The following is an 18474-nucleotide window of genomic DNA, read 5'->3' on the forward strand; positions in this document are numbered from 1 at the left end:
CTTTTCTTTGGTGCAATATACCAAACCCAGTCCGAATTCTACTTTGTGTTTTCCCTTCTGTTGTTTTTCAACTTCTGTCTATGAGTGCAGTTATCTCATATTCATCCTTCTCTTTCTGGCTTATCTCACTTAACATGATTCCTTCAAGTTCTATCTAAAATGAGGTGAATTTACCTTTTTTTTTTTTTCTTCCAGGGTTATTGCTGGGGCTCAGTGCCTGCCCCATGAATCTACTGCTCCTAAAGGCCATTTTTCCCCCTTTTGTTGCCCTTCTTGTTGTTGCCTTGTTGTGGTTATTATTGTTGTTAATGTTGATGTCGTTCGTTGTTGGATAGGACAGAGAGAAATCGAGAGAGGAGGGGAAGACAGAGAGTGGGAGAGAAAGATAGACACCTGCAGACTTGCTTCACCACCTGTGAAGCAGCTCCCCTGCAGGTGGGGAGCTGGGGGCTCGAACCGGGATCCTTACGCTGGTCCTTGTGCTTTGTGCCACATGCGCTTAACCCTCTGTGCTACCACCCAACCCCCAAATTCACCATTTTTAACAGCTGAGTAGTATTCCATTGTGTATCAGCCACTCATCTGTTGTTGGACACCTGGGTTGCTTCCACGTTTTAGCTATTACAAATTGTGCTTCTATGAACATAGGTATACACAAATCTTTTTGGATGGGTGTGTTTAGTTCCTTAGGATATATCCCCAGAAGAGGAATTGCAGGATCATAGGGTAGGTCCATTTCTAGCCTTCTGAGAGTTCTCCACACTGCTCTCCACAGGGGTTGGGCCAATTTACATTCTCACCAGCAGTGCAGGAGGGTTCCTTTATCCCTACAACCTCTTCAACATTTGTTACTGCTGTCTTTTCTTTTTTCCCCTTTCTTCCTTCCTTTCTTTCTCTCTCCTTTCTTTCTTTCTTTCTTTCTTTCTTTCTTTCTTTCTTTCTTTCTTTCTTTCTTTTTCCTGCTACTTTTCTTGATGTAAGACATTCTCACAGCAGTGAAGTGGTATCTTATTGTTGTCTTTATTCGCATTTCTCTGACAATGAATGACTTGGAGCATTTTTTCATATGTATGTTGGCCTTTTGGATCTCTTCTTTGGTGAAATTCTGTTCATATCCTCTCCCCATTTTGGATGTGGTCATTTGTTTTCTTGTTGCTGTGTTTGGTGAGCCCTTTATATATTTTGGTTATTAGCCTCTTATTTGATGTATGACATGTAAAAATCTTCTCCCAGTCTGTAAGGGGTCTCTTTGTTTGGGTGGTGGTATTTTTTGCTGTACAAAAGCCTTTTAATTTGATGTAGTTCTATTGGTTTATTTTTGTTTTAGTCTTCCTTGTAATTAGATTTGTATCATTGAAGGTACCTATAAAGTTTAGATGGAAAAGATTTCTGCCAATACTTTCCTCTAAGTACTTGATAGTTTCTGGTCTAACACTGAAATCTTTGGTCCATTTGGAATTTACTTCTGTGTTTGGTAAAATATAATGATTCATTTTAATTCTTCTGCATGTTTCAACCCAACTTTTCCAATAACATTTGTTGAAGAGACTGTCCTTTCCCCATTTAATATTTGGGGCACTTTTTTCCCCCCCCTCCGGGGTTATTGCTGGGCTCAGTGCCTGCACCATGAATCCACCTCTCCTGGAGGCCATTTTTCCCCCTTTTTGTTGCCCTTGTTGTTGTAGCCTCGTTGTGGTTATTATTATTTATGTTGCCATTGTTGATGTTGTTCGTTGTTGGATAGGACAGAGAGAAATGGAGAGAGGAGGCGCTTAACCCATTGCGCCACCGCCCAACCCCCTCAGGGCACTTTTGTTGATGATAGGATGCCCATAGTGTGGGATTTATTTCTGGGCTCTCAGTTCTTTTCCACTGGTCAGTGTGTCTGTTTTTGTTCCAGTACCAAGCAGTTTTGATTATAATGATCCTATAATACAATTTGAGATCTGGGAGTGTGATGCGTCCAGTTCTGTTCTTTCTTTTTCTCAATTGTTTTGGCAATTCTAGGTCTTTTCTGGTTCCAGAAAAGTATTTGTAGCTTTTGTTCTATTCTTCTAAAAAACATGGGTGGGACCTTGATCTGGATTGCGTTATTATTATTTTTTACCAGAGTACTGCTCAGTTCTGGTTTTATGGCAGTGTGGGGGGATGAACCTGGGTTCAGCTCCCCGCCCTTTTTTTTTTTTTTAAAGGAGATTTACTAATAAAAGAACCAGAAAACTATTCTGCCAAATGTAATGACAAGGACCCAACTTTGGACTTCATTCTGGAGAGTTCAATTCTTTATCCACTGCCTTTATTTATTTGCCTCCAGGGTTATTACTAGGGCTCGTGCCTGCACTACAAATCCAATGCTCCTGGAGGCCATTTTTTCCCCATTTTTTGCCCTTATTGTTGTTGCATTGATGTTGTTGAATAGGACAGAGAAATCGAGAGGAGGCGAGATAGAGAGGGGAAGACAAAGACACCTACAGACCTGCTTCACCACTTGTGAAGTGACCCCCTCTGCAGGTGGGGAACTGGGGGCCGGGGTTGGATTAAATTTGTAGATGGCTCTGGGTAGTATATTCATTTTAATGATGTTGATTCTTCCAACCCATGAACATGGAATATCTTTCCACTTCTTTGTGTCTTTTTCTATTTCCTTGAATAATGACTCATAATTTTCAGTATATAAGTCTTTCACTTATTTTGTTAGGTTTATCCCTAGATATTGTATTGGTTTTTGTTGGTATAGTCAAAGGGATTGATTTATTTTCCTTCTTCTTCTTTGCATAGAGGACTGCCACTGACTTTTATATGTTAATTTTGTAGCCTGACACCTTCCTATATTGCCTGATAATATCCAAGAGCTTTCTGCTGGATTCTTTAGGTTTTTCTATGTATACTGCAAATAGGGAGAGTTTGACGACTTCTCTTCCAATCTGTATCCCTTTAATTCCTTGTTCCTGCCTGATTGCTATGCCAAGAATTTCCAACACTGTTGAATAGTAATGGTGGTAGTGGGTAACCCTGTCTAGTACCTGGTCTGAGGGGAAATGCTTCCAGTTTTTCACCATTGAGTATGATGTTGGCTGTAGGTTTGCTGTATATGGACTCCACTATCTTGAGGAGTTTTTCATCTATTCACATTTTTTATAGTGCTTTGATCATAAAGGGATGTTGTATTTTTTCAATGGCTTTCTCTGCATCTACTGATATGACCATGTGATTTTTGGTCGCACTTTTATTGATGTGGTGGGTCACATTGATTGTTTAAACCAGCCTTGCATTCTTGGGATAAATCACACTTGATCATGATGTTGTGTCTGGTTGGCTTGAATTTCGTTTAATATTTCAACATCTGTGCTCATCAGAGATACTGGTCTGTAGTTTTTTTTGTTGTGTCCCTATCTGCTTTTGGTATCAGGGTGATGTTGGCTTCATAGAAGGTGGACAGAGTATTCCTATGTCTTCAGTCTTTTGGAGGAGTTTTAAAAGTAGAGGGATTAACTCTTCCTTGAAGGTTTTATAGAATTTATTTGTAAGACCCTTTGGTCCAGGACTTTTCTTGTTTGGAAGGTTCTTTGATAACTGTTTTAGTTTCTTTGGCAGTGATTGGCCTGTTCATATTTTCTAGTTCCTCTTTGTTTAATTTTGGAAGTTCGTATGTATCTAGGAACTTGTCCATTTCTCCCAGGTTCTCTAGTTTGGTGGCATATAGAAGACTTCATAGAAGTCTTGCATTATACTTTGGCTTTCTGTGGTGTATGTTGTTATATTTCCTCTTTTATTTACAATCCTATTTACTTGAGTCTTCTCCCTTTTTTTTTCTCAGTGAGTCTAGCTAAGGGTTTGTCAATTTTGTTTACTCTTTTGAAGAACCACCATTTTGCTTTGTTGATATTTTGTATAGTTCTCTTATTTTCTTTCTTTCTTTCTTTTTTTTTTTTTTAGCTCTCCTATTTTCAGTGTTATTTATTTCTGCCCTAATTTTAGTTATTTCGTTCTGGTTACTTTTTTAAAAAAAATTTTTTTATCGTTATTTATTGGATAGAGAGTCACAAATAGAGAGGGTCGGGAAGACAGAGAAGGAGAGAGACAGACATCTGCAACACTGCTTCACCACTTGCAGAGCTTTCCCCCTGCAGTTGGGGACCTGGGGCTTGAACCTGGGTCCCTGTGCACTTAACAGTGCACTCAGCCAGGTGCACCACCACACCAGCCTCCTGGTTGTTTCTTTATGCTTTCTCTTTCCCAATAAGTTGTTCTCTTTGTAGTGTTTTAGTAGGATACTTATGCATTATGACCTTCAGTGCTTGAAATTGGTCTATTTAAACTACTTTAAACCTTTATAATGAATTATCCACTGCAGCAGTATTGCAATGCCACCAACCTTCACCTTTTTTTAAGAAAAATTTTTATTTATGGAATGGAAATATTGATAAGACTGTAGGATAAAAGGGGTACATTTACACACAATGCCCACCCCCAGAGCTCCATATCCACTCCCCTCCCTTGATAGCTCCCCTATTTTTATTGCTGTGGGAACATGGACTTAGGGTCATTATGGGGTGCAGAAGGTGGGAAGGTCTGGCTTCTGTAATTGCTTCTCCGCTGAACATGGGCATTGACAGGTTGATCCATACTCCCAGCCTGCCTCTCTTTTTCCCTAGTGGGGCAGGGGTCTGGGAGGTGGGCTCCAAGATACATGGTGGGGTCCTCTGCCCAAGGAAGTCAGGTTGGCATCATGGTAGCATCTGGAACCTGGTGGCTGAAAAAGAGTTAAGATTATAAAGCAGAACAAATTGTTGACTAATCATGAACCTAAAGGCAAGAATATTGCAGATGAAGATTTGGGGTCTCTATTTTGGAAAAAGCTAGTAGGTCTATTTTAGGTATATACCAAGAGGCCCATGACTTTACTAGTTTTTACCTTTGCCTGACAGCTAATATTCAGGTGGACTCAGGTTTTGTCTGGGGAGATGGTGTCATAATTGGAAAAAGGACTAGAAAGCTGGATCAGGGAAGAGAGTAGCTCCCAAATATGGGGAAAATATATAAGTATTTTTAACTGTAAACCCCACCAGTTTAATATGGGGCCCATATTCAGCACAGGTGGGGTTTACAGTTAAAAAAAAAAGTGCTGGTAAACATATAAAATAAAAGCTGTGCTTTTTTTTATTACCATAGAATTAGAAATTATAATCTATCAAATATGTGCAAAGAGTATATATACATGCACATATATGTATATATATTTCTAACAGCTTTTGCATCTCTTAATATTGTAAGGATGTAAAAGACAAAGAAGACATATATGCAGAGATCTTCATAATTTCTAATAATTTATATTTGAAAAATTAGGAAGTTCTAAAGTAAATTTTAAAACAAGGTGTTTTCCATCATGTGTGATAAAGACTGGATTACTATATCTGGCTAGGGAGATAACATAGTGGCTATGCAAAAAGACTTTTATACCTAAGGCACCAAAAGTTCCAGGTTTAATCCCCAGTACCACTATAAACCAGAGCTAGAAGTACTCTGGTAACAAACAGAACCAACTATATTTCTATATTATTGTGAAATGCAAAACTAATAAGCAAATGTTATTACAATAAAGATGATACCTAGATCACAGTTTCTCCATCTTGGCCTAATTGAAATTTTTATCAAGTAATTATTTACTGTGGAAAACTATTCTGTTCATTGTAGGGTGTTTAGTAACATCCCTAGCTTCTACCCACCAAATACAAGCAGGACTCCCCTAGTTATGACAGTTAGAAATGTCTCCAGGCATTGCCAGATGTCCGCTAGGGGGCAAGATTTCCTTGAGTTGAGAACCCTCATATTACTAAATACTGACAGAGCCTGGAGAAAATAAAATAAATAATAAAACCCTTTGGAGTATAGTATAACTATGTGTGTAAGAGGCATTCCAGAAATGCAGAGAGGAAATTAAACATGAGTTAGTGCTGATGTTCTGCAGGGGTATGGAGGACATGCTGATTTTATTGTAACTGAACACTGCTTAGACTTGGCATATGGTGGTATGGGAACATTGAACCTGGGACCTTGGAACCTCAGGCATCAGAATCTTTGCATAACCATTATGCTATCTTCTCTGCCCTATGGATCTTATTTTCAATATGTAATTTTCATACAACAAAATATGTGTTATAGATACAGAGTACTTGGTCAGTTTTGGTAGTTATGATAGATTCATGTATCCTCCACATAAATTAAGACATAAAAGATTGGGGACATGTCTTTTTTTTTTTTTAAGAATTTATTTATTCATGAGAAAGATAGAAGGAGAGAAAGAACCAGACATCACTTTGGTACATGTGCTGCCAGGGATCGAACTCAGGACCTCATGGTTGAGAATTCAATGCTTCATCTACTGCGCCACCTCCTGGAACACGGGGGGGACATGTCTTTTGTAAAATTTTTTATTTAGTAGGTGGGGGTATATACCATACTGGTTATGCAAAAAGACTCTCATGCCTGAGGCTCCAAAGTGTCAGGTTCAACCCCACAATTCCACCATAAGACAGAGCTTATGGTAAAAATAAATAAAAATTTAAAAAATTATTTATTAATGAGAGAGAACTAGAGCACCACTCTGGTACATGCATTGCTGGGGGTTGAACAGGGGATCTAATGCCTAAGAGTCTAATGCTTTATCCACTGTGCCATTTTCCATGCAAGTACTTATATCTTAATTATCACTTGGGTGCCGGTAAGAAATTCTTTTCTTTTTAAATTTTTATTTATAAAATGGAAATATTAATAAGACTATAGAGTAATTCCCACCACTAAAACTCTGTATCCACTCCCCTCCCTTGAAAGCTTTCCTATTTTTTATCCCTCTGGGAGTATGGACCCAGGATCATTATGGGGTGCAGAAGGTGGAAGGTCTGGCTTCTGTAATTGCTTTCCCACTTAACATGGGCATTGGCAGGTAGATCCATATTCCCAGCCTGTCTCTCTCTTTCCTTAGTGGGCCAGGGATCTGGGGAGGCAGGGCTCCAGGACACATTGGTGGGGTCATCTGCCCAGGGAAGTCAGGTTGGCATCCTTCTAGCATCTGGAACCTGGTGGCTGAAAAAGAGTTAAGATTATAAAGCAGAACAAATTATTGACTAATCATGAACCTAAAGGCAAGAATGCAGATGAAGATTTGGGGTTTCCATTTGGAAAAAAGCTAGTAGGTCTATTTTAGGTATATTCCAAGGGGCTATGACCCAACTAGTTTTTGCCTGAGCCTAACAACTAGTATGCAGGTGTACCCAGGTTATTGTCTGGGGAGTTGGGTGTCATAGTTGAAAGCTGATAAATTTTTTAACCTATAAAAGGTAGAAAGTTGGAACTGAGATCTCTGTGTAAAGTAGGGAATGCTGAAAGGACTACATTTTCAGTACAAAGAAATTCTTTGAATGCAACGAGTACCACCTCAGCATGCTTCACTTCAAACTGTGTCCAGAGACTTCAGGCATGGAATGTCAACCCTTCAGCCTCATTACTTGGGTGAGACCTTTCCTTTCATAGTATTCTCTAATTCCGTTCCAGGAGGTTCACTTCCTAATTAAGTCCCAAAACCTAGATACAGGCCAGGTCCCGTGAGATATAGCATATGTTCACATGTATCCATAAATTAGGGCAAAATAATATACCTGAAAGCAAAAGTACATAATAGTCTGCAGTGAGTCACTATAAAGTTCCTAATGAAATAGTATCTAATTAGATTTAGATACTCTCCTCAACTACTTACTCTTACAGTTCTCTCACTCACCCCAAAGCTAACCTTAGTAAAGCAAGGACTGCAAAAGCTGAATAAGGGTAAGAGACTGGCATACTTTAATGATGACTCTTTAGTCACTGTCAGGCCATCCCATCAGCTGGGGCCCTATTCAGGGAGTCCTGAGATTCCCAAACAGATATGATGGGCATAGACCTCAAATAAATCCCTCTCTCCATTGTTTCTGGTCATCTCTATCAGGAACATCAAAATAGACCCCTTTGTGGGCCCCCCATAGGACCTTGCCTTCAACTTGGATCAACATCGGTAGAGAATGTTCCATCCTTCAAAGGGAGGATGGACAACATACTCTATGCTACACCTGAGGAAGATGGGTCGATACTGGAGCAGTTTGGAATGTTTCTACTCATGACCTAAGAATGTGAGCTCAGATCTACAGGGATGCAGAGGTCACATAGCTCCTAAGCTGAATATGGGCCCCAGACCAAATCAAATCTATGGGGTTTACCGTCAGCAATATTTATACCCCTTTCCCATATTAAGGGAGCTATTCTCTTCCCTGATTCAGCTTTCTGTCCCTTTTCCAGCCATGACATCATCTCCCCAGACAGTAACTTGGATCCACCTGCATATCAGGTTTCAGGCTCAGGGGGGAAAAAACAAAACAAAAACAAACAAAAAAACCTAGTATAGCCACAGGCCCTTTGGAATATAACTAAAATATACCAACCCAACTCTTCATCTGCACTATTTCAGCCTTTAGGTCCATAATTGTTCAACAATTTGTTTAGCTTTGTATGTTAACCCTCTTTTCAGCCACCAGGTTCCAAATGCTAGCATGATGCTGACCAGACTTCCCCAGACAGACAACCCCACCAATGTGTCCTAGAGCTCTGCTTCCCCAGAGCCCCACCCTACTAGGAAAAGAGAGAGGCAGACTGGGAGTATGGATCAACCTGTCAATGCCCATGTTCAGTGGGGAAGCATTACAGAAGCCAGACCTTCTGCATCCCACAATAACCTTGGGTCCATACTCCCAGAGGGTTAAAGAATAGGAAAGCTGGGGCCAGGTGGTGACACAACTGGTTGAGCGCACATGTTATCATGCGCAAGGACCCAGGTTTGAGCCCCCAGTCCCCACCTGCAGGGGGAAAGCTTCACAAGTGGTGAAGCAGGGCTGCAGGTGTCCCTCTGTCTATCTCCCTCTTTATCTCCCTCTTCCCTCTCAATTTCTAGCTGTCTCTATCCAATAAACAAACAAAGATAATAAAAAAAATTAACAAAAAAGAATAGGAAAGCTATCAGTGGAGGTGATGGGATATGGAGATCTGGTGGTGGGAATTGTGTGGAATTGTACCCCTCTTATCTTGTGGTTTTGTCAATGCTTCCCTTTTATAAATTAAAAAATAAAGAAATTCTTTGGAGGGCTGGGGGATTGGAGGGTGGTCCCTAGGCACCAGGTAGTGTTAGAGTTCTTGTTTGTCCTTAAGATCTCTTTGTACTATCTGTAATGTTTCCTTTGTGGTACTGGTGTTTAAACTCTAGCCCTCCTCACACACAGCAAGGCAAGTGTTCTTTTTCCCTATCCCTATTTTTAAAAGATTTGTTTATTTTTATGACAAAAAGACAAGAATATCACTCTGGTATATGCAATGCTAGAATTAAATCCAGTACCTCATACATGCAAGGAATAGTCTACCTGTTGATTCACCTGTCCAGCTGAAGTATTTATTTTTAGAATGTTTTTGTTTTATTTTATTTTTTAAATTTTAGTGTCTTTATTTATTGGGTAGAGACAGCCATAAGTTGAAAGGGTAGTGGGAGATAGAGAGGGAGAGTCAGAGAGACACCTGCAGCCCTGCTTCACCACTCGTGAAACTTTCCCCCCTGCAGGTAGGGACCAGAGGCTTGAACCCAAGTCCTTGTGCACTGTAACATGTGTGTGCTCAACCAAGTGCACTACTACGTGGCCCCAGAATGTTTTTTTTTTTTTTTTTTTTTTTATTGGGGGATTAATGTTTTACAGTCAACAGTAAATACTGTAGTTTGGGGAGTTGGGCAGTAGCACAGCGGGTTAAACACAGGTGGCACAAAGCACAAGGACTGGCATAAGGATACCAGTTCGAGCCCCCGGCTCCTTACCTGCAGGGGAGTAGCTTCACAAGCGGTGAAGCAGGTCTGCAGGTGTTTATCTTTCTCTTCCCCTCTCTGTCTTCCCCTCTGCTCTTCATTTCTCTTTGTCCTATCCAACAACGACTACATCAATAACAATTACTACAACAATAAAACAAAAAGGGCAACATAAAAGAATGAATAAATAAATAAATATTTAAAAAAAATACTATAGTTTGTACATGAATAACATTTCCCAGTTTTCCACATAACAACACAACACCCACTAGGTCCTCTGCCATCATGTTTCAGTGTTGAACCCTCCCCCCACCCCCAGCCCCAGTCTTTTGCTTTGGTGCAATATACCAATATTATCTTTATTGGATAGAGACAGTCAGAAATTGAGAGGATAGGAAGAGATAGAGAGGAAGACAGACACCTGCAGCCCTGCTTCACTACTTGCAAAGCTTTCCCCCTGCAGGTGGGGACCAGGGGCTTGAACCTGGGTCCTTGTGCATTGTAACATGGACGCTCAACCAAGTATGCCACCACCTGACCCCTAATAGATGTATTTTTAGCTATAGTCAATCAGTATGAACTTAATTTGCTTATAAGTATGAGGAGAATGTATTAACAGACCTCTGTTAAATAGGTAAGTTTTATTTTGAACACACATCAATGATCAGTCATGCCTCTACGTGTCCCAAACATACTGACTTTCTGCTATATAAAAGAAGAGAGACATGAAGATGCTCTCAACAGCAACAGCAGATTTTTCCAAGACTGGAGAAATGCTGCTTTGATGGGCTACATACTGGCTTATGATCTGATAGGTGTTTTATGCATGGAAATTTTCACTTCTGTCCCTTTTGTGGTCTAATATCACTTTTACTTGGAAATCCTAACAACTCAAAAAGCTGCTGACTTGATTCCCTGCAGGCTTCAGTAGAGCTTATTACATACCTTACACTCAGGCTTACCTCTCTACAAAGGAATTGAATAGCCATGTTACTTCAGACAAATTACTTAGTCTTTTTATATTTCTTTGCTGTTAAATATAAGTCATGTCAGACTCTTAGAGTTGTGAGGATTAACTGAGAAAATTCATTGCACGAGCACTTGGTAAATAACTTATTATCAGTCTCTTGGCTCTGTCCACAGTGGTCAGTGGTCTTAGGGTGCTGTGCTTTCACAGTCTTTTTAACCAGAGCAATGCTTAGCTCTGGCTTATGGTGGTATGGGGGATTGAACCTGGGACTTTGGAGCCTCAGGTATGAGATTCTCTTTGCAGAACCATTATGCTACCTATCCAACAGCAATAACAACAAGAATAATAATAACAACAATAAACAAGGGCAACAAAAGGAGAAAAATAGCCTCCGGGAGCAGTGTATGCACTGAGCCCCAGCAATAACCCTAAAGCAAACAAAACAAAACAAAACCAAACCTGGATTTATCTGCTACTTTTGAAAAGGGAGAATATTTATAACTAACTTATTGTAAATTCATTTTTTATACTAGTGATTTAACTTGATTTTTTTTTTTTTTTTTGGACAGGGCAGAGAGAAATTGAGAGAGAGGGGAAGACAGGAGGAGGAGAGTGTGCTACCGCCCGACTCCCTTCTCTTTTTTTCTAAGTCACACATACACCTATTAATATTTCTTTTTTTTTTCAGTTTTGTTAAAAATATTATTTATATACATATACACCATCACCACCCCACACAGAGGAAATAACAAAACGTTCACAGGAAAATTTAGAGTTGCTATTTCTTTTTTTCTTTTCTTTCTTTCCTTTTTTTTAACCAGAGCACTGTTCAGCTCTGGCTTATGGTGGTGCGGGGGATTGAACCTGGGACTTTGGAGCCTCAGGCGTGAGAGTCTCTTTGCATAACCATTATGCTATCTACCCTCCGCCCCAGAGTTGCTATTTCAAGTCAGAGGAGTACTAGACAGTTTTTATTTTGCTAACCTGATTCCCCGGTTTTTCTAAATTTTCATATTGAACTTGAAGTTATTCTTATAATAGGAAAAATGTTATTAAAATACCTAAAGAAGACTAAGTCCAAAACACTTAATCATTTTCATCTTCATTGTCAAATGAAAGGAGAATACTGTTTTTGACTTGCTTTTGTGTGTTCTTTTTAACTGAGTCCTGTTTATCTGTTTCACTTTCATTTGTCTTCTTCTTTTTGGAACTTGCTGTTAATCCGGAATATTTTTCACCAGTGGAACGCTTGACTGGCTTTCCATACATGATTCTTCCATCAGCTGAAGCTGGTTCTTCATCTGCGTTGGCTGCTTTTATTTCTGCTTTGATCATCAGCTGTCAGGTCTCCCTTCCTTAAAACCACCACTTGGGGCTGTTCATCTTCTTGATCACTGCGGTCACCATCTTCATCTGGGACCAGAGGCTGAATTCTCTTGGTCTCCACAGTCGGCCCTTCCCTGTAGCCCACACGCTCCTTGAAGCGGGCCAGGAAGGCGGCCTCGGCCGGTCTCACATAGGCCACCCGGTCGCGTTGACTCATGGTGGCTCCGGGCGCGGCGTCGCCCGCTCCGAGTACCTATTAATATTTCTATCATTTCTATTTTCCCTCTTCTTTGTCAGAGCCATCTATATATCTTCCCCTAACATCTCTTCCCCTTTGAGAGTATGGACCAAAATTCCTTATGGGGTGCAGAAAAAGGGAGTTCTAGGTAGTCGGGCGGTGGCGCAGAGGGTTAAAGGCACGTGGCGCAAAGCGCAAGGACAGCTTAAGGATCCCAGTTCGAGCTCCCTGCTCCCAACCTGCAGGGGAGTAACTTCACAAGCGGTGAAGCAGGTCTACAGGTGGGGAGTAGCTTCACAAGTGGTGAAGCAGGTCTACAGGTATCTATCTTTCTCTCCCTCTTCTCTCCATTTCTCTCTGTCCTATCCAACAATGATGACATCAATAGCAGCAGCAATAACTACAACAATAACAAGGGCAACAAAAACAGAATAAATATATAAAAACCTTTTTTTAAAAAAGCGGGAGTTCTGGCTTCTGTAATTGCTTCTCCACTGGACATGGACATTGGTAGGTCAATTCATACCCCCAGCCTGTTTCTGTCTTTCCCTAGTGGGGTAGGGCTCTAAAGAGGCATGTTTCGGGACACATTGGCAGGGCACATTGGTGAGTTCTTCTGTCCAGAGAGTACAGGATGGAATCATAGTGCCATCTACAACTTGCTGTCTGAAAGGCAGTAAGATATGCAGTAGTATAAAGTTCAAAATAAAACTTACCTATTTAACAGAGGTCTGTTAATACATTCTCCTCATACTTATAAGCAAATTAAGTTCATACTGATTGACTATAGCTAAAAATACATCTATTAGGGGTCAGGTGGTGGCATACCTGGTTGAGCATCCATGTTACAATGCACAAGGACCCAGGTTCAAGCCCCTGGTCCCCACCTGCAGGGGGAAAGCTTTGCAAGTAGTGAAGCAGGGCTGCAGGTGTCTGTCTTCCTCTCTATCTCTTCCTATCCTCTCAATTTCTGACTGTCTCTATCCAATAAGTATAAAGTTTTTAATAAACAGGAACCAAAAAGTAGGACTAGAACAGATGAAAGTAGCGACTTTAGGGTGGAAAGAAGCTAGGAAGTCTATTTTAGGAATATTCTTAGGAGGCCATGACTTTGAAATTCTTGTTTGAGCTTTATAGCTAACATGGAGGTGGACTAAAATATTGTCTGAGAAGATGGTGTCTGAGTTGAGAATAGAACTAGAAAGCTGGTTTAGGTCAGAGAGTAGCTTCCAAACTTGAAGAAAATATATAAATACAATTACTGTGAATTCATTTATAAGCATGTGCTCAACTATCACTCTTGTCTTTTTTTCAGAGGTCCATCCGGAGTAAGAGCTCAAGCCCTGAATAGAGATGGAAATCTGATAGATGATTTTATATTTGATGGAGGAGTTGGGGATATTGCAGATCGTATTCTTCATGTGAGAAATGCACCGTCCCCTGCTGCCACTTCCTCCCTTGCAATTTCTGGAATGATTGCAGATGAAGTGCAACAGAGATTTAAATTGTGAATAATGAAAAGAATTAAGTGTCCATTTTAATCTCTACATCCAGAAATGTGAATGTGCTAATTGCACTCTTTAATTTGAATTTCTAAGACAAATAGTTGAAAAACTGAAAAATAGTGATTTTTATTCCTCATTTAGATAGTTACTGAATTGTTAAAGTGATGTTACATCATAATTTTCAAGTCCATGCTCTCTTACTTGGTAATTGAAAGAGCAAGGTATAGTTATATTTGTGCTTAATCTTGGAATTTATTAACGACCTGTACTCAGTGGCCATGATCTTGAGATTTGGCTTTTTTTTTTTTTTTTTTAAGAATTTCTAGAAGTGATGGCATAAAAAATTTTTCCTTGTCTTTTTTTTTTTTTTTTTAATGTAGCTCCATGGAATAAGCTCAGTGCCTTGCAAATAAGCAACATTGTTCATACCTCCTGTGCCCAATTATTTTTTATCTCTCTCTTTCTAATTTTATTTAGAGAGTGAGTAAAGAGGTAAAGGGCCAGATACTTCAGTGCTGCTCCATCACCCATAAAGCACCTCTGATGCTATCCATGGTGTTTCCTTCTGCTATTGAGGTTTGAACTCAGGGCCCCCTACACAATAAAGCTGGTAATCTGTAAGATAAGCTATATCTTGACCCCACACAATCTTACTAACTTTATAATATCTATGCTGGGGCAGGAGAGTTTGCTCAACAGGATTTGTGCCTTGCCATGTGGAAGGCCCAAGTTCAAGTCTGGCACTTCATGGAAGTTAGTTCTATTACTGTGATACCTCTCCTTTTTTTTTTTTTTTCACTCTCTCACTCTTAGCATTTTATTTATTTATTTAGTAGAGACAGAAGTCGAGAGGGACAGTGAAGACAGGAGAAAGAGAGACACTGGAAACACTGCTTCACTGCTTACGAAGCTTTTCTCCTGAAAGTGAGGGCTGAGGACTTGAATCTGACTTGCTGTCCTTGCCCTCTGCCTCTTTACTGAATGAAAAAGTAATCCACGAATGGTGAAATTGCACATATGTTAGAAGCAGTCTTTGAATATATGACATTGTCCCATTTTGTCTTCCTAGATAAGAAAATATGGAATACTGTAGGTTATAACCTCTTTTTTAACTTTTTTTTTTATTATTATTTTGAAGAGTCATAGAAAAGCTCTCTCCATTTCTTTCTGCCTCTCTCTTCACCCTCTATCTAGAAAAGGAAGAAAGAAAAGACCCTGTTGGGATTAGGGGAATTATACAGGTACAAAGCCCCCACAAAGATCTGTAGGCAAATATATTTTTTAACATGCATTTCTTTAAATTTTTTTTTTTATTATCTGTTTATTGGATAGAGACAGAGAGAGAGAGAGGGAGAGAAACAGAGAGACACCTGCAGCACAGTGTCATTATTCACAAAGCTTTCCCCCTGCAGGTAGGGACTGGAGACTTAAATCCGGGTCCTTGCACACTATTAACAAGTGCGCTCAACCAGGTGTGCCACCATCCAGCCTTTAACTTGCATATGAGATTCAGTTATTCCAAGATTCTCAGATATTGGCCAAGATCACAAATGATTCATGCCTATGTGACTTTTTAGGAGTCCTATAAACTTATATGAGTCTATTTCTTCATTTTTGGAAATACCCGACTTTGAGGCATTCACTTTTGTAAACCGCAAAGGTGCCTTATATTTGTGTGTACTTGAACATTTAAAATTCTTCCAGTGCCATATTATAATATGCATATACATGTGTGTTTGTGAAGTGTTTCTTGTAACTTAGAAAGTTGGAAGGGCAGGGAGATAGATAGCATAATGGTTATACAAAAAGACTCTCCCACACCACCATAAACTAGAGCTCAATAGTGCTCTGGTAAAAAAAAAAAAAAAAAAAAAAAAAAGCAGGAAGTTGGAAAATAGCAATATAATGAAAATGGCAGACAAGTGGGATATTTTCATCTATTCACTCACATGAACTTTCACAGGAATGATCCTCAGTTCATTTTTTTCTTACATCTCTCCAAAGCAGTGGTAGATGGATTAAAAGTATGTACATTTGGTTGATAGAAAAACCTATTTACTTTTATCTTCAATTAAAGCCTTTGTGATTTTGTTGATTTAGCTACCTCATCTGCCCATTTAAAAGGTTACACATCAGCTTTTGTTTAAGAAGTAGTATGTCCCAGGTAAATATACTATGCAGTTATTTGATTGGGGTGAATATGTCAAAAGTAATTAGAAACTATTTACAGAAGAAACAGGCCAGTGCTGACTCCTCCAAGAAATATGGCACTCAGGATGTTTATCTATTCTATTACAAGACTAGTAGGAGATGGAAAATGCTGTAATTCTTAATTTTCACCAACAGTAAGATTATATACATTCTATGATATGAAATACTGAAATCACAAAAATATCCTTATTAAAGCAACTTTTATTTCTTTTGACTTTATACTTACTTACTTTATACTCCCCACAATGCAAATGGAAGAGTTTTTTAAAATCTTTGAATTTATTCTGTTTGTAAAATATTTCATATTTCCCTATAGGGTTTTGTGTATAATACTGATATATTTTAAAATTCTGTATATTTTGAGTTTGAAGAAATGTATACTAGTATTAAAATTATCTTAATAAATCTTGGTCTTGGGAGTCGGGCGGTAGTGTAGCGGGTTAAGCGCACGTGGCGCAAAGTGTAAGGACTGACTCAAGGATCCCAGTTCAAGCCCCCTACACCCCACCTGCAGAGGAATCGCTTCACAGGCGGTGAAGCAGGTCTGCAGGTGTCTGTCTTTCTCTCCCACTCTCTGTCTTCCCCTCCTCTCTCCATTTCTCTCTGTCCTATCTAACAATGATGACATCAATAACAATAATAACTACAACAATAAAACAACAAGGGCAACAAAAGGGAAAATAAATATTTAAAAAAATAAATATTGGTGCTGTGATGATTTCATTCCATAGAATTTTTGTTTAAATACAATTTTATGTGTAAGACATGAACTTATCATAGCTCAAGATAGCAGCCAACCTTTAAAAAAAAGCTTTTATATTTATATATAATATAAAAATGAAGTATAATAGTGTCTATTTTGGGTATAAAGTAGAGTACCCTACTACTTAGACGAGATCGGGCGTGTTCAGGGTGGTATGGCTGTAGACACTACTTAAAAAGATGAGTTTCCAACTTTAGTATCATTTAGTATGAGTTTCTAACTTTAGTATCATTTTCATAACCCAGAACAGTAGGGAATACACTACTCTATAGCAGACTGTATATAACATACAAACACACAGTGCCTTTTGGGGAGAAGGGTGAGATAATATATAAATCCAGGGCAGGGGTAGATAGCATAATGGTTATGCAAACAGACTGTCATACCTGAGGCTTCGAAGTCCCAGGTTCAATCCCTGTACCACTATAAACCAGAGCTGATCAGTGCTCTGGTAGGAAAAAAAAAAAAAATATATATATATATATATATATATATATATATATATATATATATATATATATCCATTCAGGGCTGGGCATTGGCACACCTAGTGTAGTGCACATGTTACAATGCTCAAGGATTTAGGCTCAAGCCCCAGTTACCATTAGCAAGGGCTAAGGGAAAACTTCATGAGCAGTAAAAAAAGAACTGCAGCTATCTCTTTCCCTCTCTGTCTTCCCTTGCCCCTCAGTTTCTCTCTGACACTATCTAATAAATAAATAAACAAATATTTAATACAGTTAATCTCTTGGGATTTCATATATTTCTTCTGGGTAAGACATGTTTAGCCTCATACATGAGGATGAGAGTTCTGGGCATCAATCACCCATAAGGATTATAGGGCAAATGAGCTGAGTGCCTGTTCAAACTTATTTCTGGCAGTTGAACTTTAAGAGGAACAGTTACAAAAAAAAGCCATAAAAGTTAGTGACAATTACATTTAGTGTTTCCTGTGGAGTTTTTTTAGTTTGCTACTGACTGGCAGCACTTAGAGCTTTAAGTTAACTGAGAAAGCATAAATAGGAAATATAGTGAATAAGTTATTGAAAAAAAATTAGTGGGAAAATATTAGTAGTAAATGTGACTGTCATTTAAATATTTAGGTGACCTGGGAAGTGGTGTTGTGGATGGACCATTGGACTCTTAAGTGGGAGGTTCCTGAGTTTGATCTGTAACATTGCATGTACCTGGCATCGAATGCTCTGATTTCTTTCTATCTATCTATCTATCTATCTATCTATCTATCTATCTATCTATATATGTCTCTCATAAGTAAGTACATTTTTTTAAATAATAAATGTTGAGATGTGCTTGAATCAAATTGTCTCCCAAAAGTTATTCTATCAGTAACTCTAAAAAGACAAGTAAAATTACTATAACAAATTTTCTGTCACTCTAATTTTCTTAAAGATTTATTACATGAAAGTTTCACAGGTGATAGAAGGAAGGAGATAGACCCAAATAGCTTTCTAGTACATATAGGCCAGGAACCTCAGGCATATGTTTGATGCTTTGTCAGTTGACATTATTTTCTTAGTTGCTAACTCAAACTTATGATTGAGCTTTTTGCTTTATTTACTTAGGTCTTCT

At 39.0% G+C, this 18474-nt stretch overlaps 1 protein-coding gene and 1 pseudogene across 1 annotated transcript in view; one reads left to right on the forward strand and one right to left on the reverse strand.

The window, feature by feature from the left end:
* Nucleotides 1–16822, forward strand: part of L2HGDH (L-2-hydroxyglutarate dehydrogenase) — a 58422-nt gene extending 41600 nt beyond the window's left edge. Inside the window, exon 10 of the mRNA XM_016193733.2 lies at nucleotides 13721–16822. Within this exon, the coding sequence (XP_016049219.1) occupies nucleotides 13721–13916 (196 nt within the window). The 3' untranslated portion in view covers nucleotides 13917–16822. The remainder of the gene's footprint in view (nucleotides 1–13720) is intronic.
* Nucleotides 11800–12399, reverse strand: LOC103125022 (uncharacterized protein KIAA1143 homolog; annotated as a pseudogene).
* Nucleotides 16823–18474: the final 1652 nt, after the last annotated feature.

The sequence above is a fragment of the Erinaceus europaeus genome, chromosome 16 (genome assembly GCF_950295315.1).
Source record: "Erinaceus europaeus chromosome 16, mEriEur2.1, whole genome shotgun sequence".
NCBI classification, from domain to species: Eukaryota; Metazoa; Chordata; class Mammalia; order Eulipotyphla; family Erinaceidae; genus Erinaceus; species Erinaceus europaeus.